This window comes from Tachysurus vachellii, chromosome 4 (assembly GCF_030014155.1).
Source record: "Tachysurus vachellii isolate PV-2020 chromosome 4, HZAU_Pvac_v1, whole genome shotgun sequence".
Lineage (NCBI taxonomy): Eukaryota > Metazoa > Chordata > Actinopteri > Siluriformes > Bagridae > Tachysurus > Tachysurus vachellii.
In genome coordinates this window covers 11,569,986-11,592,049 of record NC_083463.1, presented here as the reverse complement: position 1 = coordinate 11,592,049, position 22,064 = coordinate 11,569,986, and the positions used below count along the sequence as shown (strand labels likewise).

The 22,064-nt window shown below is 39.6% G+C and overlaps 2 protein-coding genes across 5 annotated transcripts in view; both read left to right on the top strand.

Moving 5' to 3' along the window:
- The window catches only part of sned1 (sushi, nidogen and EGF-like domains 1), a 45,022-nt gene extending 25,640 nt beyond the window's left edge, over nucleotides 1–19,382 (top strand). For both annotated transcript variants that reach the window (XM_060867757.1, XM_060867758.1), the window contains 16 exons: nucleotides 156–326; nucleotides 1,501–1,614; nucleotides 4,165–4,278; nucleotides 4,382–4,498; nucleotides 5,105–5,392; nucleotides 7,535–7,718; nucleotides 7,899–8,011; nucleotides 8,172–8,450; nucleotides 8,637–8,775; nucleotides 8,903–8,985; nucleotides 9,276–9,371; nucleotides 9,734–9,850; nucleotides 10,153–10,240; nucleotides 10,921–11,000; nucleotides 18,773–18,800; nucleotides 18,922–19,382. In XM_060867757.1, the coding sequence (XP_060723740.1) occupies nucleotides 156–326; nucleotides 1,501–1,614; nucleotides 4,165–4,278; nucleotides 4,382–4,498; nucleotides 5,105–5,392; nucleotides 7,535–7,718; nucleotides 7,899–8,011; nucleotides 8,172–8,450; nucleotides 8,637–8,775; nucleotides 8,903–8,985; nucleotides 9,276–9,371; nucleotides 9,734–9,850; nucleotides 10,153–10,240; nucleotides 10,921–11,000; nucleotides 18,773–18,798 (2,009 nt within the window). In that variant the 3' untranslated portion in view covers nucleotides 18,799–18,800; nucleotides 18,922–19,382. The remainder of the gene's footprint in view (nucleotides 1–155; nucleotides 327–1,500; nucleotides 1,615–4,164; nucleotides 4,279–4,381; nucleotides 4,499–5,104; nucleotides 5,393–7,534; nucleotides 7,719–7,898; nucleotides 8,012–8,171; nucleotides 8,451–8,636; nucleotides 8,776–8,902; nucleotides 8,986–9,275; nucleotides 9,372–9,733; nucleotides 9,851–10,152; nucleotides 10,241–10,920; nucleotides 11,001–18,772; nucleotides 18,801–18,921) is intronic.
- A 1,576-nt stretch (nucleotides 19,383–20,958) lies between these two features.
- ryk (receptor like tyrosine kinase) overlaps nucleotides 20,959–22,064 on the top strand; it is a 47,112-nt gene continuing 46,006 nt past the window's right edge. For 2 of the 3 annotated variants that reach the window (XM_060867755.1, XM_060867756.1), the window contains exon 1: nucleotides 20,959–21,602. In XM_060867755.1, the coding sequence (XP_060723738.1) occupies nucleotides 21,383–21,602 (220 nt within the window). In that variant the 5' untranslated portion in view covers nucleotides 20,959–21,382. The remainder of the gene's footprint in view (nucleotides 21,603–22,064) is intronic. The other variant, XM_060867754.1, reaches the window with a different exon arrangement.

Below are 22,064 nucleotides of genomic sequence, written 5' to 3'. Positions count from 1 at the left end.
CCCTAAAACATGTTAAAATGTGGACTGCCTACAGTCTGCCCCTAGTTTTTACTGTGTGTATATGCTTGTGTGATGCCCTGGGATTTGAATTGTGTCCATTCCTACTGGTGGGATAAACTCCAGATTTACCAAAATCCTAATCATTTTTCTTGTAGGAAATGATTGTGGTCCCCCTCCGAAGGTGAGACATGCTGAGGTACAGTTCTCTTCCTCCAGCCCTGGCTCCTTGGCTCTGTATTCGTGCCACCCTGGTTACACTCCCAACCCCAGATCCACACAGAGCATCTGCAGCCATGGTTCCTGGACTCAGCCTTCAGTCTGTGATGGTGAGTGGAACATAGCCTACATATCACATTGTGCCATGTAGTAGAAATAGGCAGTGTTGTTTATAATGGGGAATATATGGTTGAAATGACAATAAAAGCTCCTTGACTCTTGAGAAGTCTGAGCAGGGTTTAGAGCACAGGCTGACAGGCTTATTGGATGTCAATTCATCTCACAATCAGAATAGTCAAATCCAGAAAGGACAAAAAATACACACAATAGCACTGAACAAGACATTGCAAATCTTAGTGATATAGCACAGCTAGACACAATCAAGAAATAAACAAATGACAGAGCAGGGGTGGAGACAGGAACAGAAACAAAAACACACACAAGCACATGGCACTCATTGCCATGGGTTCCGCAATGTGAAGGGGGATACATACACAAACACAAAAGTGCCTCTTTGCCGTGAGACTCATGGGAAACCTGCCTAAAACCCTGACATTTAACATTTGCCAAAAACGCCAGCTCTGGGACATCAAGTGGAAAGCCTTCTGACCAAGTAACACAAATACAAGTTGTTCAGCACTAACTACAAACATAACCTTTTCAGAGTTGTAACTTAGGTGCTACATACATGCATTAATATTTAAGTTCATGTTGTGGCATTTCGAAGCATGGTGTAGAATTTTGTACTGTACACCCAAACACGCACACACACAGACACACACATGCATACCAATCTGTGGTCTCTCTACAGGTCATAAACTAGAGACATTCTAGCGAAATCATTCCAGAAATGTGGACAATACATCATTGTCACCACTGTAAATACAAAAACAGGTTCTTTTATTCAACCAGTGAGATGACGGAGCAGCCAGATGGTGACTTTGATTTGTCGATATACAATTTTCTTTCTCAGTTGCTATAAGAATAAGTCAGAACTTGTCACAAAATCCCTGATTTAGTACACTCTGTGTTTTTATCAAAATTCCTTCAGTATAAAATTTCTGCTTGCCATGAGATGTGTGTTTATTATGGCTTTCCTTTTTCTGGGATGAATAGTTTTTCTAAAACAAAAAAAAACTCTATTAACATTTATAAGACTCGTCTTTCTATAAAAAAAAAACACCCAAAATCCATTTGAAAGAATATAGTGACTCGTTATAGCAACTCTTTACGGCTCATCTTCGAGTGGTTTGTAAGTCAACGACTTTCTGTTTTACTTCTCAGAAATAAACGAGTGCTTGTCTCAGCCATGTATGAACGGAGGCACGTGTCGAGACCGAGTGGCCTCCTTCCTGTGTGAGTGTGAATCTGGATTTACTGGCCAACGCTGTCAGACAGGTGACTACATCCATTCTCAATTTATTGGTAATTTGATGAGATAGTGGATGACATCTGCTATGTGTTAGAGTTTATTTATATAGCGGCAGTAGCAGACTCAAGTCCTGATCTGTGTTCTAATACTTTTTTCAACATTCACTTGGTGACTCTCTGTATCACTAGTGTAGTGAGAAGTGGATTTTTCAGAAGTGGAGTCAAATCAGGTCATAAATAGATGCCTTATATAGATCCTACATTAAATTATTTTAAATTCAGCAAATGATAGTTGTTGTTAAAAAAAATAGCATCGGATCACAAATTTTTATGTGAAATTCGTCCTTTCTCAGGGTTTTTCAAGAGCATGGCTACCATCTGATAAAGCAATGGAATGGCTTTTAAAGTGAACTTGTGATTTCCATTAAAGATGGATTGATTTGATAGAAAGAAAGAACGAAAGAAAGAAAGAAAAAAATAAAACCTTGGCTGCATCACAAGAAAAAACACGTGAAAATGTTAGCCAGCTAGCTAGTTACCGCATTAGCCTGGTATGACATAACATCATTAAAATTTTACACAGTCCCCAATGATTATAAGCTCAAATGTATATTATCCCTGGATATCTTTTCATGCTTAGCGACTGTTATCACAGCTGTTTTTTGTTTTCTCTCTCTCTCTCTCTCTCTCTCTCTCTCTCTCTCTCTCTCTCTCTCTCTCTATCAATCTATCCAAGCACAATCAGAAAACGGTTATCAGTAACAGACATTGTGAGCTATACATAATGACATTAATCCAAAAGGAATGGAACAAGGGGATAATAGTGTTACAAAGTTTTGTTGTACCTGGCCAGACTTGCATCCAACCTAACAACCAGGCCTGTCTGTAAAGCAAAATGGTGAGACACAAAGTTGACAACGGCATGTTAAAACAGTAATGGATCGAAGGGCTTGGAAGTCTGTGGAGTTGATTTACTGATGATTAATTTGTTTCCCTAATGTCTGGTTTACTTCATCATCTAATTACCGATTGAGAAGTTACACAAGTTAGTTCTTGTGTAAAGAGAAATAGAATACCCTTTTACTCTATTTTTGTCACATTTACATTACAGCACAGTGAGATTCTTTCTTCACCTATCCCAACTTTTTTGGAGGTTGGGGTCAGACTTCAGGGTCAGCCATGATACAGAGCCCCTTGGAATAGAGAGGGTTAAGGGTCTTGCTCAAGGGCCCAACAGTGGAAGCTTGACAATGCTGGGGCCAGAACAATAATCCCCTGATCAACAACCCAGAGCTTTAACCGCTTAAGTTAATTGCTAAGCTTGTAGGACAGTGGAGGAAGCTACAATCAGCAGTCTTGTGCATGGTATAAAATGTAGTTCTTACTTAACTTGGCTTTACAGAAATATATAAATTCAGGATATACATTTTAAAACATATATATCTTTGAATAACATATATATATCACAATCAGTCTTTGCCAGCTGATTAATGATTCAAGCTAGTACATTTACGCAAGTGAGGCTTTGACTTAATATATACAGTATGTATGAATTAATATATGCTGTATAATAAAACCAAGAAAACTTTTGTTAGAATGAAAAAATGCAAAAATAAAAAGAATGAAAAAATGTAGTTTGCTGTGAATGCACCGTTAAGAGATTTTTTTTTCCTTCAGCCATAAAAGAAATTTGTTTATTGTTTAAGACAATGCAAAAAAAAAAAGAAAGAGGAATTGTACATAAATTCAACGATCAAGATTTTTGATCTCCTTTAAATTAGAGATAAAAACGTGGAATAAAAACGATATATAATTTCTAAGCTTTATAAAGGATATAGAAATGCATTTCATAATGAGTCATGTGTTTTGTAGTAATCATTCATTTCTTATCTCATGGTATGCTTTGCCTACAGTGGCTACATTTTGCTCTTAAACGAGTACCAGCAATGAACATAAAAATAAGCAAATACACAAAATGTGTGTAAGAAACGTGCATAATAATAGAAAGAGGACATTGACGTGATTTACATTAGTGAACATCACTCAGGGAAAAAAAGGAAAAGAAGAAGGAAAAGAGAACTTAATTTTTTCTTAAGATGATCTTAAGGAGGTTCAGGTGATGCATCTTCCTGTTGAACGTGTGATTTGTAGGATATTATAGATATTTCCCGTGGGTGACTGTGTTCAGGTAGCTCTGCAGGACAGAGCTGAAATTTTTATGTTTTTGGGAACATATGATGGATGACTCATGGAAAAGGATGTTTTGAGTACAAGCTGTTAAATGGATTCATTTATTACGAATTTGGAAGCATTTTAGCGCTTACGGTGATGTTAATTGTCTAGAACAGGTAAAAAAAAAATGCTGTTTTCTAAACATTGCTGTTTTTTTTCCATAAATCTTTTGTTATTTATCTAAAACATGCGCAGAGGTTGTCGTGATGATTAAAATATCTTTTACCTTTACTTTATTTACCCATATGCAAATGTATCATGGAATCATCTGATAACTGTGATGGTGTTAAGGCTGTGTGTCTTTACTGATATGACCTTACTTAAATTCCTGTGCTTTATCTGTAGAGCAGGATGGATGCGAATCCAATCCCTGCCAGAACGGAGGTGTGTGTCGAGGCTACAGGAGGAGGCATCTGTGTGTGTGTAAAGAGGGCTATATTGGGGATCGCTGCCAGACTTGTATGTTGAACATCACTTTCAAGTACTATGGTCACACTGCTGAAGCCTTCTGGACATGCAAGGTGACTGAGCACTGTTAGACAAATCTCTTATCGCCCTCTAGTGGAAAACCCGTGTGTATTACAGCCGTGTGGGAACAGAGGATTCTGTCGCAGTGACAGGAGAGGAAATTACAGCTGCTCCTGCAGGGTGGGACACACAGGCCGAGACTGTGAGAGAGGTACAGTGTGTGATTAAGTGTAATTAATGCTTAATTAAATGCAGAATCAATTTAGACTTCATATGTTAAAGTTAGAGCTGATATTAACAGTGCAGATTACATTGGTTCAGTACTAAAACATTAAAACAGTAGTGTTTAGTGAGGCTTAATGTGTGCCCATAAATTTTAATTTTGATCTGATCAAGTTTAGATATGTGATGAAACATATTCACATTCGTATCTTACATATCGCAAAAGTCGTACTGACTTACTACTAAAAAAATAAAATAAGATGGAACTTCAGGTATGGACGAGTATAAGCGTGTGGAGGATTTCATGATACAGGATCCTTATCATTTACACACAATTTAATGTACATTTTAAATTGGTACATTTATAATAATAAATTAAGCTACAGTTGATTTGAAAGTTTTGTCCACTATGTCTGTCAAATTCTGAAGAATAGAATTACTGGAATGCTTTCTGAATGTAATCTTCAGAAAATACCTGTCCTAATTCCCCCTTTCACAAACGAAAGCTCAAATATTACCCAAAAATACTGATCAAACACAATTTTGAAGCCTGAATTATAATTAAACTAGCACAGATTATCCTTCATGTCCACAGATCTCCTTCCTCCATCTGGTCTGCACGTGCTGAGAGTTGAGGATAGTGAGGTAGAGCTACGATGGGATGAAGCTGATATTAATCAGAACCTGATCAGTGGTTTTGCCATCACTTACGCTCCGATTGGACGCAGCCCACGAAAAACAGACTTTCTGGAAAGGCAGCATTCAACCTACGTGCTGCAGGGCCTGAGTCCAGGACAGCTTTACAACATCTCCACCTACTCAATCAAACGCAATTCCAACAGCAACGACATCAGCCAGCCCGCGATTGCCCTCATACGCACAAGTGAGACCACTTTCCCTCAGGAGTAGAAATCAAAATACTTTGAACCATTTTTTTAATCATAGCTGATTTATTCTTATTTTACTGGTTGAAGAGTCTCCAAAAGGGGAGCTTTTAGTCTAGCATGTTTTGTATGCATTATCGTTGAAACTACATAAAACTTCACCAGTAAGGCATGATCAGTGCATGAATTTTTTATTAATTATATTTTTTTTAAATGCAACATTTGAATAACTATTTTTCAAACTTAATTTCTGCCAGTTTGGTGTATTTATGTTCATCATTGAGGTTCATTGTATGTAGTGGTGGTTAGTGGCTCATAAGAAAAAAGACACTCAGAGTTTTATGTTTTTCTTTTTTTATCTAGCCACCTAGAGGCAACGTATTCGTAGAAAAGTTACAAAAAAATATATATCTTTAAAGGAAATGATGATATTAAAAAAGCATTTTTTTTAGTGCTTGATTATAAGCATCTAAAATGTTAAGCCGTTATTCAACCAAACAGGTAAAAATGTCTCAAACTGAAAGCCAGTTAGTGTCCTGACTAATTTTATATTAGACTTATGGTTATAAAATATTTCATTTGTGTTTACTTGATTGTCAGAAGAAAACACCAGTGTACTGGTAAAAAGGGTTAACTTAAGCGTTTACCTTATTGCTCATAGATCAAATTCAGACTGTGTCACAACATCCTGGTTAGTAGTTGACCTGCTACAGTAAAGCTCTGGCTTGTGACTGGAAATTGACCAAATGTTGACCACAACTGTGAGGAAAAATAATGCATATGGCTATTAAATAACTCATTTCTTACATAGACACACACTACATTTATTCACTCACTCACTCACACTCATTTTCTACCGCTTATCCGAACATACGGTGGCCGGGAAGTGCAAAACAAATTAACAAATCTGAAAACACATTAACAAATCAGAAAACACATTAACAAATCAGAAAACACATTAACAAATCTGAAAACACATTAACAAATCAGAAAACACATTAACAAATCAGAAAACACAACGACATTTCAGACAACCCGGAAGCGGTTGGTATAGTTTGTGATTGGACAAGACACCTTTCACTCAAGGTATACATAAAGTTCAACAGTCTGCCGCAGGGAAAAGTTGGAATGAATGAATGGAATGGATTACTGTGGATTACTGTGGATTACACATTACACATAAGATTCCATACCTGTATATCTTGAGTGACAGGTGTCTTGTCCAATGATCGGTAAGTTTCCATTCAAAAACGATACACTACCGTTTCTGGGTTGTCTGACTTGTCATTGTGTTTTCGGATTTGTTAATGTGTTTTGGGATGTGTTAATTTGTTTTGGGATTTGTTCATTTGTTTTGGGATTTGTTAATTTGTTTTCGGATTTGTTAATATGTTTTCGGATTTGTTAATGTGTTTTCGGATTTGTTAATGTGTTTTGCACTTCTCGGCCACCGTACGAACATTTATTCACATAAAAAAATAATAAAATATAAATTAGTATTAGGTTAGCACATTCGCCTCACACCTCCAGGGTTGGGGGTTCGATTCCCGCCTCCGCCTTGTGTGTGTGGAGTTTGCATGTTCTCCCCGTGCCTCGGGGGTTTCCTCCGGGTACTCCGGTTTCCTCCCCCGGTCCAAAGACATGCATGGTAGGTTGATTGGCATCTCTGGAAAATTGTCCGTAGTGTGTGAATGAGTGTGTGTGTGTGTGCCCTGCGATGGGTTGGCACTCTATCCAGGGTGTATCCTGCCTTGATGCCCGATGATGCCTGAGATAGGCACAGGCTCCCCGTGACCCGAGGTAGTTCGGATAAGCGGTAGAAAATGAGTGAGAGAGTGAGAGAGTATTACTTTTAACCAAAGAGCTCTTTTCACCACTCTTGCATGGATATTAGTTAATATTAGCAAAATTAGCAACTGGGATGATCCGCAGTGATGACCCTGAACAGGAAGGAGCCGAAAAAACAACCAAAAGAAGCAACTGGCATCTTTATTGTTTGGGATAGGAAGGTCCAGAGGGTTGAAAGTGTCCATGTATATGTATTTCCACTCCCAGCTTTTTACAATTATTTGTGTAGAACCTTCAAAGATACCTTTACAGTGTCAATGAGAATGGAACCTGCCATGTCTCTTGTGATTAAGGGCCTCGGAAGGTGGATCAGCTGCAGGTGGTGAACGTCTCCTCCTCCCAGGTGTGGCTGCAGTGGTTAATGCAGGCGGGCTGGCATGCTGCTGTCGACCTGGTGCGGGTATCTCTGGTGCCTTCAGATGGCGGCGGCTCTCGCACTGCTGTCCTGAATGCCACTGTTACAGAATACAGCTTCAGGTCAGCCATGAGATCAAAATGTTAGGTTAATGTCAAGTTATGATGGTTGATCAGTACTAGAATTCACTACTTACAAACATTTATTTTAACCAGTTGATGTCTCACTTGAGGCCATGTTTATAGCATTTAGGCACTACACTCTGAAAGAAGAGTCAAAAAAGTCTAATGTGTGTGTCACAGTTCTCTTCTTCCAGGTCAAATGTACACTGCAGATGTGCTGACACAGAGTGGGCTTCGTTCTGAGGACCTGCCCTCCACCAGCCACTCTTCTGGACCCCTGCACTTCTGGACAAGTACGTTTTTATAATTTCTGTCTAGTTTTGCCACTCAGTCTGCCACAGACTCTGTTGTCTGTACAAGAAATCACAATAAACACACACAGTGCATATATCAATAGAAATCCACCGTGTTTAAAAACTTCAATTAGTTCTAATCCTATTTTCTTTCTGTCAGAACCTTTGCCTCCGCAGAACCTTTCTCTATCCCATGTGAGCTCCAGCACTGCACGAGTCACATGGGACCGGCATCCAAGGAGCATCTCTGATGGCTTTGTGGTAAACGTGACACGTGGCCTAACCACTCGGAGCCGCTACCTGCCTGATGGAACTCTGAGCATGTACACCATCCGAGAACTGAGCCCTGGGCAGCACTATCGGCTCGCCCTGATCGCTGTGCGCAACACAGGCCATGAGCAGATACACAGCGAGGCCCAGCACTTAGCCTTCACCACACGTGAGTCACAAGAATCAGCTACTGTTGTACATTGTGTTCCAAAATTGACATTTACATACACCACTGTTGGACCGTTACGGCTATCAAATCCACGTATATTTAATTAGAATTGATTCTTCCGAATATGTAAATAGTTGTCAGTAATGCTCTGGCCAAATGTATAAATGTAAGTTTAATCATGTGCAGTACCTCTTGAGGAGCCACAGGGGAAGCCTGAGAGAGCTCAGGGAGGTCGAGAAACCTCTAGCAGGCGATCTCTTACTCGCACTAAACTACAGCATCAAACTTCTGATAAAACCAGGGAACATTCAGAAGAACAGCCCAGGTAGGTATACTTTATGTTGGAAAGATGAAATACATTTTTCATAATCTTTAGACATGGTTTTTTTTTTAGTGCATGACATTTCAACTGGTGCCATAGAAATGAAACTTTTCTTTCTGGTGTCTCACAGATACACAGAGCTGATAGACGGTCGGGGAAGGATAACAGCCAAATTCACCAACTCACAGCGCAAAGTCATTCGCCATCGCACAAGTCAGTTATGATTTTAAAAAGACCAGCATTTGCTTTTACATGACTTTACATGAGCTGGAGGGATGTTGTTTGACTGTTCTGACTTTCACTTAAAACTCTCAGGACCAAATGATGAGGTCTGACTTTCAGTGATTTCTCACTTGCCTATATAGCCTTCTTATTAGATTAGCCTGAGAGAGCTCTCAGTGGCTGAATAATTTGATCCACCATGAAAGTATCTACTGTATATTTTTATTGTAATACTGAATAATACGGGAACTTGAACTCCTCTGCATTGTAATTTTATACAGAACCTGAACCAATTAAATTAGAGAGGATGGAGGAAACAACCAACAAAATCAGTCTGGCTCTGGAGATCCCTGAAGAAGTAACGAAGAGGAAAAGTGGTAGGTGTTTCTTTCAAAGAACCATAAGTATTATCTAAAGTAACAGCAGCTCTCTTCAGGTTCTGCTTTGGCTCTGTAAGTGATATTTTAACCCTATACTGTAATTGCTGCCAGCTGACGCAGAAAATCACAGTCCGTCGAGGTAAAGCTGTACGGCACACATCATTACAGTCATATAATAATCACAAGATTTAATTTTCTATTAAATATCTTTTATTCTTCACAGTCTATTGTTTTTTTTTTGTTTTTTTTTTTGTATGTTATCAAGATTCTTTTTGGAAGGTATCAAATTAAGAGGCACTGAGGGAACAGACAGATATAACCATGTACGGTTTGTTGTAAAATGAGTGTGTGTGTTGCAGAGTCTCAGCATGACTGCAGGACTCAGCCATGTCAGAATGGGGGGACCTGCATACAGAGTGGAGACACTTTCAGCTGTGAATGCGCTACAAGTTTTAAGGGCAGACAGTGTGAACTGTGTAAGTTCAACCAGCAAGTTAATCTTTATCACACCCTCTCATTCTCTCTGTTAAGAAACACTCAGACATTTTTCAAGTGAGGGGTTGCTAACTTAACTCTCTTACCACATTAGTGCACTTTGTTATCTAGTGTTATGCTTTGATAATGTGTTTCTAAAATAGCTTCAGAGATTTGTGTCCACACATTGTTGCTTGATTAACACATGTATGCCTCTCTCTCTCTCTCTCTCTCTCTCTCTCTCTCTCTCTCACACACACACACACACACACACTCACACACACACACACATTTTTGCCCGTAGATTGCCAACGAGTAAAGCATCCATGTACCCGCCTCTATTCTGAAACAAAGAGCGTGCCTGTATGGGAGGATGGAGTCTGCCATTATCTGTAAGTGATTTTTTTTTTTTTCTCTCTTCTGTAGCTTAGATTGAACATGAAAGCAAGAATTCCTATAGCATGACACAGGAGGCACAGTGGCACAGCACGGCCTCACAGCTCCAGAGTCCTTGGTTTTGATCTATGTGAAGTTTCACATGTCCTCCCTGTGTCCATGGGATTTTCCTCCTCCCATCTCCCAAGAACATGCTGGTAGATGAATTGGCTGAGCTAAAAATATGAGCTACTAGATAAGTGTGCATGCATGGCACATTCCCACGTCACACCAAGTGTTCCCAGGAAAAACTTTGCCTGTGTGTGCGCACGCGTGCACACGTGTTATGTGTGCATGACAAATTCCCATCTCACACCCACTGATCGTGGGGTGTGTGTGAGTGTATGACATTCCCAACTCACACAGTGTTCCTGGGATAATTGTAAGCCTGTTGTGTAAAGTTTACATAAATCAGTTTAAGTTTTTTTTAGAGACAAAAATTGCTCTGTCGTATTCAAAAGCCCCCCAGATATATAAATACTGTCACAGCAAAATGGTATTTTTAATAGCTAGAGTTATTTAAAAACATGTAGCATAACTGGAGTGGCCAAACGTTTGCATACAGCTTTTGTATCTACTGTATTCTGCTTTTTATCCAAGTTTTTCTGTAATTTTTTTTCTCTGTTTTGCTTCCCAGATATAAAAGAACATATAAAGTACAGCAAGATGTTTGTTTTAGAGAGATCTGTGAACCTGTGCTCAGTAAGAAAATTCCCAGTAAGTATCCATCAGACAAGCTACAACAATTGGACTTTATGTTGCTGTCTTGTGTAACATTTTATGACTGAAGACTAGGGAAGCTTAAAATGACTTGGACTGGATAAAATATAAAGAGATGTGCCAGATATTCATTCCTCTCGGCCAGATTGTCAATCAGATGATTTATGATTCTAACGTGTAACCAGAATACCAATATCTGTTACATTTCATAGCTCCAGCCAAAACTATCACATAATCAGAGCTCGTTATTGAGATGTTCAGGTTGCTTGTGATATCTCATTTATCATGTTTCTTGTACCAGATCTGCATGTCTTCGACAGAACACATATTTAAAGCCTACTGCACATGATCCAAACTTTAGAAGCTTCTTCAATCTTCCATGCAAGACACTCCAAAGCATATCTGTGAATAAGGACATCTCAATGCTATAAATGCAACTGCAAAAGATTTGTAAGCGAGGCTACCATTTGCACCAGTAAAACAGAAGCAAGTCAGTAGCTTGGGCCAAAAGGAACACCAATTTGTTCAAATATATGAGTATGTTCAAATACTCAGGAATGTTACACACGCTTTTTACAAATCAGCCGAAGTACAGATAAAATCTTGATAAATAATAATACACTAACAATATTTCATCAGAATCACCTTTAATGCCAAGTCTTGGTGTATTGATACATAGTAATATAAATGAAGAGAGCATAAATATAAAGAAACTATGAAATCTATGAGAATAAACATAAAAAAATCAATAAAAACAAGACTCACATAAAAAGCAAATACAGACACTCATGTGCAGAGTCGAGGAGATGTCAGTGTTTTGTTTTAATATTTAGTTCTGTTTCTGGAAAGAGGAACTAAACAGGTATTATGACAACTGCACCTGATACCAATGAGAACACACTGGTTTGAGACTTTGTGTCATGATGTGGTGGTAGCACCAGAGGCATTTAGATGCAGTGTAAGCTCTGATAATTGATTTCATGTCATTAGGACATTATAATACTCTGTAGGATAGTTACATTACATTTACATCTACGGCATTTGACGCCCTTATCCGGATCGACATACAAATGTGCTTTTAAGTCTCTATCGATGAATACATTAACACCGGTTCACTAGGTTACAGACTTAGGATACCATGTTCAGGGATTTATATATTTTTTTGGACTATAAGACTTGAACATGGTAAAAGTTTCTACAATGTTATGAATAATGGAAATATTTACATGTATTCCATTTTGCAGACACCCTTATCCAGAGCAGCTTACATTTATCTCATTTAAACAACTGGGTAGTTGAGGGTTAAGGGCCTTGCTCAGGGGCCCTGCAATAGCTGTCCTGGGATTTGAACTCACAACCTTCCAATCATTAATCTAATATCTTAACCACTGTGCCACGATTTATGCAAAATAATTCTGCAGGACCACTGAAATGTGATTTATATAGTATGTCATAAATCTTTAACCCGTTATTTCATGCAGAGCTTTTTAGTGAAAGTGACGTGACATACGGCTAAGTATGGTGACCCATACTCAGAATTTGTTCTCTGAGTTTAACCCATCCAAAGTGCACACACACAGCAGTGAACACACACACACCGTGAACACACACCCGGAGCAGTGGGCAGCCATTTTTATGCTGCGGCACCCGGGGAGCAGTTGGGGAGCTTGATAGTAAAGTGAATGTGAGGTGACACTACGACATTCTAAGAAGGATGAAATGCCAAATTGAAGTTGAAATCCATGAAGCTCATGGACAATTCAGTGGTCCTGCAGAATTATTTGAGAATCCACATATCCTTTTATTATTTTTCTATTATTATTATTTTTGTAGAATAAGGTATAGCCACATTGAGATGTAGGACTCAAACAACTTGAGTGTATTTCCCATGTTTTGGTAAGAGGTGAATCCGGTCCTTAAATATACCAAATGTTGCTAGATCCACCAGTAAATGAGCCGAAAAATAGACAGTACTCAAAATCTATCTATAACAGCCAATGAGGCAAAGTGTACTGGTGGTACTGGATTGGTTTAAGGAACTGGAGAAAGGGAGACTGATCTGTAGTTATTTAGGATGGAATGAGTTATGGCTTTTTTAAGATGCTAATGCCTATGGGGAAATGTGATAATGTAAGTGGGTGCTCTGGATGTGAGGAGATGGGGGTTGGGTGAAGCTTGCAAGTGTCCATTTGGTGAGAGAGGTAATTAAATCATATAGGGTTTTACTGGAGAGGTAGAGAAAACTATGCACACACAGTCATCATATTTTCTTCCATAAAGCAGTCAGGAAATTCGAGTCTTACCTCCATAGCTGAGCAGTTGTTAAGAAAACTATACTTTCCTAGCTGGTGGCTCCTCGAGCTTGTTAACTTTTTGTTGAGTATTTCATTGTCAGGAAAGGGCATCTACCTATGGGATAAGACTTGGTTGCTTAAAGATGAAAGAGTTTACCGGTGAGAGAAGAATCTCACACACAGGAGTCTATCTGCAGGAGGTTACTGAGAAAGAACAGTATCACTCTGTTGGTTTGTTCATATCTCTTAAACATGTAAGGACTTCCATCCTCACTTCTGCTCATTACAGTTTATGCTCTACACACACTGATCTTATGCATCCAGATCTGAAGCTGTGGAGCCCCTTGATACTGGAAGTCTCTAATCAAGCCAGTTAGCTGTGCACAAAACTGACTAGCCCATGTTGCTAGTCTTTCCCTTCACCCCTTGGCACTCACAAAGACCTAGACCAAACCAGAGTATTTGCTGCATCTCCAAAGTCTTTCCTTTCCATCTTTTTATGTCTTTCTGAAATTCAAATCTTTGAAGACGATATACTACTATGATTTGAATTTCATGACGTTACTTTTTGTAATTTTCACATCATTGTCTTTCTGGCCACTTGACAGATGAGCTTGATTCTCTTCTCTCTTAATTTCCCCCCTTGTCCTGCTTTAGACTTTTATGTCCAAATCAGCATCATGTCCATAGATATCATGTCCAAATCTGATTCTTTGGTCTGAGCTATTTACAGTCAACACCAAAGCAGGCAACATAACACCAAAGCAGGCGATAACTTCTCTTCATGTATTTGACAAATTCTTTGTTCAAATCTCCACTTCCCTCCTTTTTATTGAAGAAACAATAAAATCCTGTCCATATTTTCATTTTCCCATACAGGGCTTATGTCCCTCCACTAATGTTTTCATTTTCAGATCTTCTGGCTGATACCACTGCTGAGAGGAAATGGAGTAAATCTGACTTGTCACATAAGTATTGGGAGGTGCTTGTCTTCTTTTCCTCATCTGTTGCCACCACCAATACTGCCTTCTATCACTCTGAAGTCCACACATGTATTTCTGATGAACATAAATCCTTCTCTATCTTCTCTTTTTTCCTTCTATAGACCGCTATACTGCTGATGACTTCATGAGGCACTTTTGATTCTCTCAGATTCAGACTTCCTTTGTTCTTACAGGTTAATTCTAGCACAGCTGAATTAACAATTTTGCTCCAAGCTCTGACACTTTTAAGTTGTTCATAAAAGAACCACAAATCATCCAACAACCTGTTTGCACCAGACCAGTACCATCCACGCTTCTCCATACAATGTCCAGAAACCACATACCGTATGTGATCACTACGATCAATTTCTCTAAATAGCGGTTGAGTTCCTTCCACATTCCAGTCTGTTTATGTGAAACATCTGCTTAGGAATCCCACATTTGGCACCACTACTGTTAACTACAGACCTGTTTCCTTATATCCGTTCCTATCCAAGACCCTAGATATGATGTTTTCACACAGCTGTCTTCACATTTCCAAATAATGACCTCCTGGAGGCCAGCCAGTCTGGTCACAAAGCTAATTTGCAGAAACAGCCCTCTTTGCAGTCACCAAGCCTTTCCTCAAAGCCACAAAGAACTCTTTATGTTCTGTGCTCATCATCATAATCAACCTGTCTGCTGTTTTTGACACTGTGAACAATCAGATCAGCATCATCTGTCCTACATCATCATACCTACAGAAGCAATGCTAGGTACAGTTTCATCACCACACAGCCTTATTATTAGAGTGGTGCAGAGTTCAATACTAAATCATTTGACTTCTCCTAACACTGCTATGCTGATGGCACAGAACATTATTCTATTATTCCTTCATTCACCTCTTAAGTCTCAGGTTTTCAGACAGCTTTTTCGACAGCTCTTACCGATTGATGTCTCAAACCTAACCTTGACAAAAGTGAGCCGATTTACCTCCCAGTGAAGAACTCCCTTGTCTAACTGGTCAATCACCAACTACACTGGGCTAAGATCTATAGTTCTCAACACCTAGTCACAAAATCACAACTAGCATGTCTCACATCTCTAACAACTTTCTTTGTTGATGCAGTCGGAGTAATAGTGGTAGAAGAATTTGCAAAATCAAACCATAATATAGCTGCAAGCAGCGATGACGGGCCTTCGCACATTTGTTCATCGCTATACGCTGCCTTCCAGAAAACAATGCACGGTGGGCAAGTGCATCAAGTGGGTAAATATCAGTGGACTATTTTATGTTGTTACTGACCCATTTGGGGACTGTAGGTAAATGAAGCCCCACATTATAGAGAAATGGGGGCGCTAGTGAGCCACTTAAGAGACACACCTTTGTCTGACCTTTTTGTCCACACTTAACAGCCGACAAATGTGATGTATGTGTCAAATTTCAAGTTAATACAAGCACGCCAAAAGCCTTAAATATGCCTGAAATAAAAGTAAACTTTGACACGATGCCATGGCAACAGTGTTTGAGATATCAAAAATCCGTTCGCAATTTCGCATCTGCAATATCTCTGCGTCATGGTGGCCAAGTCTGGTCTCAATTGCATGAATCCCCTAGGAGGAGTATTTAAAAGTTTACCGCATGAAGCTGACAAAAAATCCACCTTTGTGACTGACACACTTCCTGGGGCCTGTTGGTGGCGCTATACCTGGGACTCACAATAAGCACATAGATGCGATCGGAATCCTTGGCCGAACATACACACCGCGTGTCATCACAATAAGACATTTTTTGCTTTAGATATTAGACGCTTTCTGTTTCTCTGAATTCGCCATAACTTTGTCGCCTCGCCATGGCAGCACCGTTCGAGATATCAAAAATCCCTTCGCAATTTAGCAAGTGCAATGTCTCGGCATCATGTTCACCACGTTTGATGTCAATCGCATGAATTCCCTAGGAGGAGTATATAAAAGTCCATTGCATGCAACTGTGAAAAAATCCACCTTTGTGACTGACACACTTCCTGGTGCCTGTTGGTGGCGCTATGTCCGAGATTCACAACAGGCATATCGATGCGATCGGAATCCTTGGCCGAACATAAACACCGCGTGTCTTCCCAATAAGACATTTTTTGCTTTAGATATTAGACACTTTCTGTTTCTCTGAATTCGCCATAACTTTGTCGCCTCGCCATGGCAGCACCGTTCGAGATATCAAAAATCCCTTCGCAATTTAGCAAGTGCAATGTCTTGGCATCATGTTCACCACTTTTGGTGTCAATCGCATGAATTCCCTAGGAGGAGTATTTAAAAGTTCACCACATGCAACTGTTGTGACTGACACACTTCCTGGCGCCTGTTGGTGGCGCTATGTCCGAGATTCACAATAAGCACATCGATGCGATCGGAATCCTTGGCCGAACATACACACCGCGTGTCATCCCAATAAGACATTTTTTGCTTTAGATATTAGACACTTCCTGTTTCTCTGAATTCGCCATAACTTTGTCGCCTCGCCATGGCAGCACCGTTCGAGATATCAAAAATCCCTTCGCAATTTAGCAAGTGCAATGTCTCGGCATCATGTTCACAACGTTTGATGTCAATCGCATGAATTCCCTAGGAGGAGTATTTAAAAGTTCACCGCATGCACTTATAAAACAATCCAAAATGGCCGACTTCCTGTTGGGCGGAGCTCATAGTTTAGAGCGCGAAAGTTGTTCGGGTCGATGAGATCTATATGCGTACCAACTCTCGTACATGTGCGTACATAATTGCCCGATCTGTGCACCAATGTTTGTTTTTGCATTACAGGGGGCGCTACAGAGCCCCCCTGCCACGCCCGTATTCCAACCTTTGTCCAATCCTAGTGTCGCGCGACTCTGACGTGTGTGCCAAATTTCAAGAGTTTTCGAGCATGTTAAGGGACCCCAATTGGCCAATGTGTGGGAAAAAATAAAAAAAAAAAAAAAATAAAAAAATAAAAAAAATAAAAAAATATAGCTGCAAGCAGCGATGACGGGCCTTCGCACGTTTGTTCATCGCTATACGGTGCCTTCCAGAAAACAATGCACGGTGGGCAAGTGCATCAAGTGGGTAAATATCAGTGGACTATTTTATGTTGTTACTGACCCATTTGGGGACTGTAGGTAAATGAAACCCCACATTTTAGACAAACGGGGGCGCTAGTGAGCCACTTAAGAGACACACCTTTGTCTGACCTTTTTGTCCACACTTAACAGCCGACAAATGTGATGTATGTGTCAAATTTCAAGTTAATCTAAGCACGCCAAAAGACTTAAATATGCCTGAAAAAGAAAGTAAAGTTTGACACGTTACCATGAGAACAGTGTTTGAGATATCAAAAATCCGTTCGCAATTTCGCATCTGCAATATCTCTGCACCATGTTGGCCAAGTCTGGTCTCAATTGCATGAATCCCCTAGGAGGAGTATTTAAAAGTTTACTGCATGAAGCTGACAAAAAATCCACCTTTGTGACTGACACACTTCCTGGCGCCTGTTGGTGGCGCTATGTCCGAGATTCACAATAAGCACATCGATGCGATCGGAATCCTTGGCCGAACATACACACCGCGTGTCATCCCAATAAGACATTTTTTGCTTTAGATATTAGACACTTCCTGTTTCTCTGAATTCGCCATAACTTTGTCGCCTCGCCATGGCAGCACCGTTCGAGATATCAAAAATCCCTTCGCAATTTAGCAAGTGCAATGTCTTGGCATCATGTTCACAACGTTTGATGTCAATCGCATGAATTCCCTAGGAGGAGTATTTAAAAGTTCACCGCATGCACTTATAAAACAATCCAAAATGGCCGACTTCCTGTTGGGCGGAGCTCATAGTTTAGAGCGCGAAAGTTGTTCGGGTCGATGAGATCTATATGCGTACCAACTCTCGTACATGTGCGTACATAATTGCCCGATCTGTGCACCAATGTTTGTTTTTGCATTACAGGGGGCGCTACAGAGCCCCCCTGCCACGCCCGTATTCCAACCTTTGTCCAATCCTAGTGTCGCGCGACTCTGACGTGTGTGCCAAATTTCAAGAGTTTTCGAGCATGTTAAGGGACCCCAATTGGCCAATGTGTGGGAAAAAAAAAAAAAAAAAATAAAAATAAAAAAAAAAAAAATAATACTCCCGAGGAAAAACAATAGGGCTTCGCACCATTCGGTGCTCAGGCCCTAAAAATAAATAATACTCCCGAGGAAAAACAATAGGGCTTCGCACCATTCGGTGCTCAGGCCCTAAAAAGCTGACAAAAGAACAATGCTGCCTTTGCTATAATACAAATCAAATATTAAGAATGTCAGAGCTTGTAAAAAAGTGAATGCCCATGAGATATGAATGGCAAAAGTAGAAAAAATTTAAAAAAAAATTAACTTCTTAATATGTTAGGATTGTGTACAGTATAAGATAATGATTTAGACACTTTGTGTAAAATGTACTTGATAGCAACTATAACCTTTTTTCTTTATTCTTGCTTTCTTTTAGACCGCAGAACACAAAGACAGCAATAGAGGTGACTGGTCCTTTTCTTTTGTCATGCAATTTATGTAATCTAATGCTTATCCTTAACAGAAATTTGACTGCTGAATTACGTAATTAATATTTAATATTTGGTTGTTGTTGTTTTTTTTCAGGAAACTGTAGTAACTTGGTGAAGCACAGACCCCTCGTCTTCATACAAAAAATGAAATCGTGAAATGCTTACACAGACAGTTTTATGGCCAAGTTTTTTCGACCTCTGTTTCTGTAGATCACCTTGTACTATACATCCTGGGAGTTACCCTGTATCAATAGCATACCTCAACTGGAATGGATTAGTAATGTAGACACTACATGGCTGTGTAGACCCTCAGGGAATTTTTCTTTAAACCCTGGCCCCATTGCATCTCCCTTTGGCAGCGACAACTTATTAGATCTGGTACTCTTCAAAATCTTTTTGCCTCGTCCACTTAACAAAAGCACAAACAATTAATGGAAGCATCTCACATGTCTCTGTTTTTGTATAAATCCAACTTCTCTGCTAGCTATCCTGTAAATAGTGTTTATAGGTGTGTTTTGTAGGTGAATATTTTAATAATAAAATAATTAAAAATAACCTGTCTTTTTTGTTTTGTTTTTTATCTTTGGCTCTGCTCAAAATCAGGCTTTTCAATGATTAAGGAAATGTATGTTTTTAGCAAATGAAAACAATAAATTGTCCAGTTGCAATGCCATCGGACTTTAGCTCGGAGATATGGAGCTATGGAAATCTCTATTTCAAGAACTTTGCAAGTATGCTGTATATTAGTTAACACTACATTTAAATGCAACATTTAAAAGAATGTAGAATTTAAAAGCATTTAAGCGTGTAAAAGATTTCAAGTCATTACAACATTATAAAGTAGTCCTTGATTTGGGTTCGATAAACAACAGAATTCAAGTTAATTAAACTCTATCCCTGGTTTCAATTTACCACAAGGTGGCACTGTTTTATTTGCACTTGAATGTGAAAAGTTTTTTCAATTACTTTTTTTCGCACTATAATTTTTCTACCTATTACAATTCAACATATATAATAATATGGAGCTGAATGTGTGTGTGTGTGTGTGTGTGTGTGTGTGTGTGTGTGTGTGTGTGTGTGTGTGTTAGACTAGTGTTTAAGTTACTGGACTACCAATCGGAAGGTTGTGAATTCAATTCCCAGGCCCACAGTGCTGGGCCCCTGAGCAAGGCCCTTAACCCTTAATTGCTCATTTGTATAAAATGTTAGGTGCTCTGGATAAGGGTGTCTGCTAAATGCTGATAATATATATGTGTGTGTGTCTTCCATTTCCAACAGTCAATGAACATGAGAGAAGTTCCGTTTTGACACATGGTCTATTGAAGCTAACTACATTCAAAAGAAACAGGGATTAATAAATAGGGGCCGAGTAAAGTACTAACAAACAGAAACTATGGCTACCACTATGACCTTAGTGTGATCCCATCAGACATAAAAGACACACACCTAATTAACATTTTTTCGTCATCTAGCAGACTACAATAATGTCATAGCTAAAAGAACATAGACTATACCTTATCTTATTGTTATTTTCACTTGGGTTAGGGAATAATTCACTCCACTTCTCACCACTGTACAATGAAAAAATTCTCATTTCCCAGAGACGTTGCATGAGGTTTTATTATTCAAGTTAATTAATTGATAGGTAATAATAATAATAATCATAATCATAATAATAATAATAATAATAATAATAATAATAATAATAATAATAATAATAATAATAATGCCCTGAGTTTCCCCTTAGTTCATGGTATTAGCCCCATAGCTCCACCCAACCCAGGTGAATGAGGTGATATTGTGTATAGTTGATTTTTTCTAATCTCCTAAAGTAGCCATGCAATAGATATTTTAGATTATTACACATTTGAAATAATATTCAGTTTTTAACCTCTTGGTGATTAGGAAAATTTCTTTATTCATTTAAGTATAAAAGGGACAGTTTGGAGCGTCCAACAGAGAAAAAGACCAACTGTTGTTTGTTTGTGTTTGTGTTTGTGTGTGTGTGTGTGTGTGTGTGTGTGTGTGTGTGTGTGTGTGTGTGTGTGTGTGTGTGTGTGTGTGTGTGTGTGTGTGTGTGTGTGTGTGGCCTTAATGTGCCGCAGGCCACGCGTGCGCGCACTCAGTATCCAGGCTTCTGCTCTGCACGCGCGCTCTCCTTTATCCGGGCCCCGCCCCCTTTCTCCCGTGAAAACTGAGATTACAGTGGGGGTGGTGTTGGTGGGACCGTGAAAGGAAAGACCGGGACGAGACTTTAAGGGTTATTTTCGCGTTCAGAACTGGTTTTTCTGTCTAACTGTAAGTTCATAGTTTGTACAGAAGAAGTGTAAACATATTAAAAAGCCGTCTTGTGTCCGTCCAGATGTAAAAACCGACAGTGAGCGCCGACTGAACCAAGTTAGCTTGCTAGGTCTTAGCCAGGAACAACCGGAGAACGGACTCGAAACGTTATCAACATTTACTCTCTATATAATGTCGCTCTCAGGAGGTCACTCGAGTTTTGGATGAGGGCAAAGACCGAGGGTAAAGCAGTGTAAGGGCAGAGTGAAGGTGTGATGCTGGGGCAGAAGGAGCCACGGGGCTCTGGGGGTCGCCGGTCCGGGTTCCTCACTCGGCCGTTTCCAGCCCTCAGGACACCCGGGGGCTACGTGTTGCTCCTGCTGCTCCAGGCGGCCCTGTGCCTCGCCAGACCAGGCGGAATAATCAGCAATAATAACAACAACCACCCGAATGTCAACGTTTACATGAGTGAAGATGAGGTTAAGAAACTTCTGGGTGAGTTTGTTTGGTTCAGTCAATTTTAGCTTTGTGTACTTATTAGCTTATTATACTGTTAGTATACAAACTCATTTAACGTCTTAACAAGAATTAGTGTACACACGAGTGATGTTTTAGTTTGTATAAACATTTGTGTTTTCCAGGTATTCGTTTTAAACTGTGTTTCAGCTCGAATTCATTGGACATTGGTAGTTAGCAACACAGCTATAAACGAACGCTATTGCGCATGCGCAAGACCAAGCCCGATTCCAAACGGCTTCCTGTAGGACATCGAGTGCACTTGTGTAGAAGACTTTGTGTGTGTTATAAGGTGCGGTTATGTAGGGAGATGGGAGGCATTTGGGATTCGACCGTCACTGTTATCCAAAACTTTTTAGCCGAAGTTGCGTGTCACGTTCAACACGGTTTGTGTTCAGATTTTTTTTAGTTTGTTCTGCAGAGTCTCTTCTTCTTCTTTTG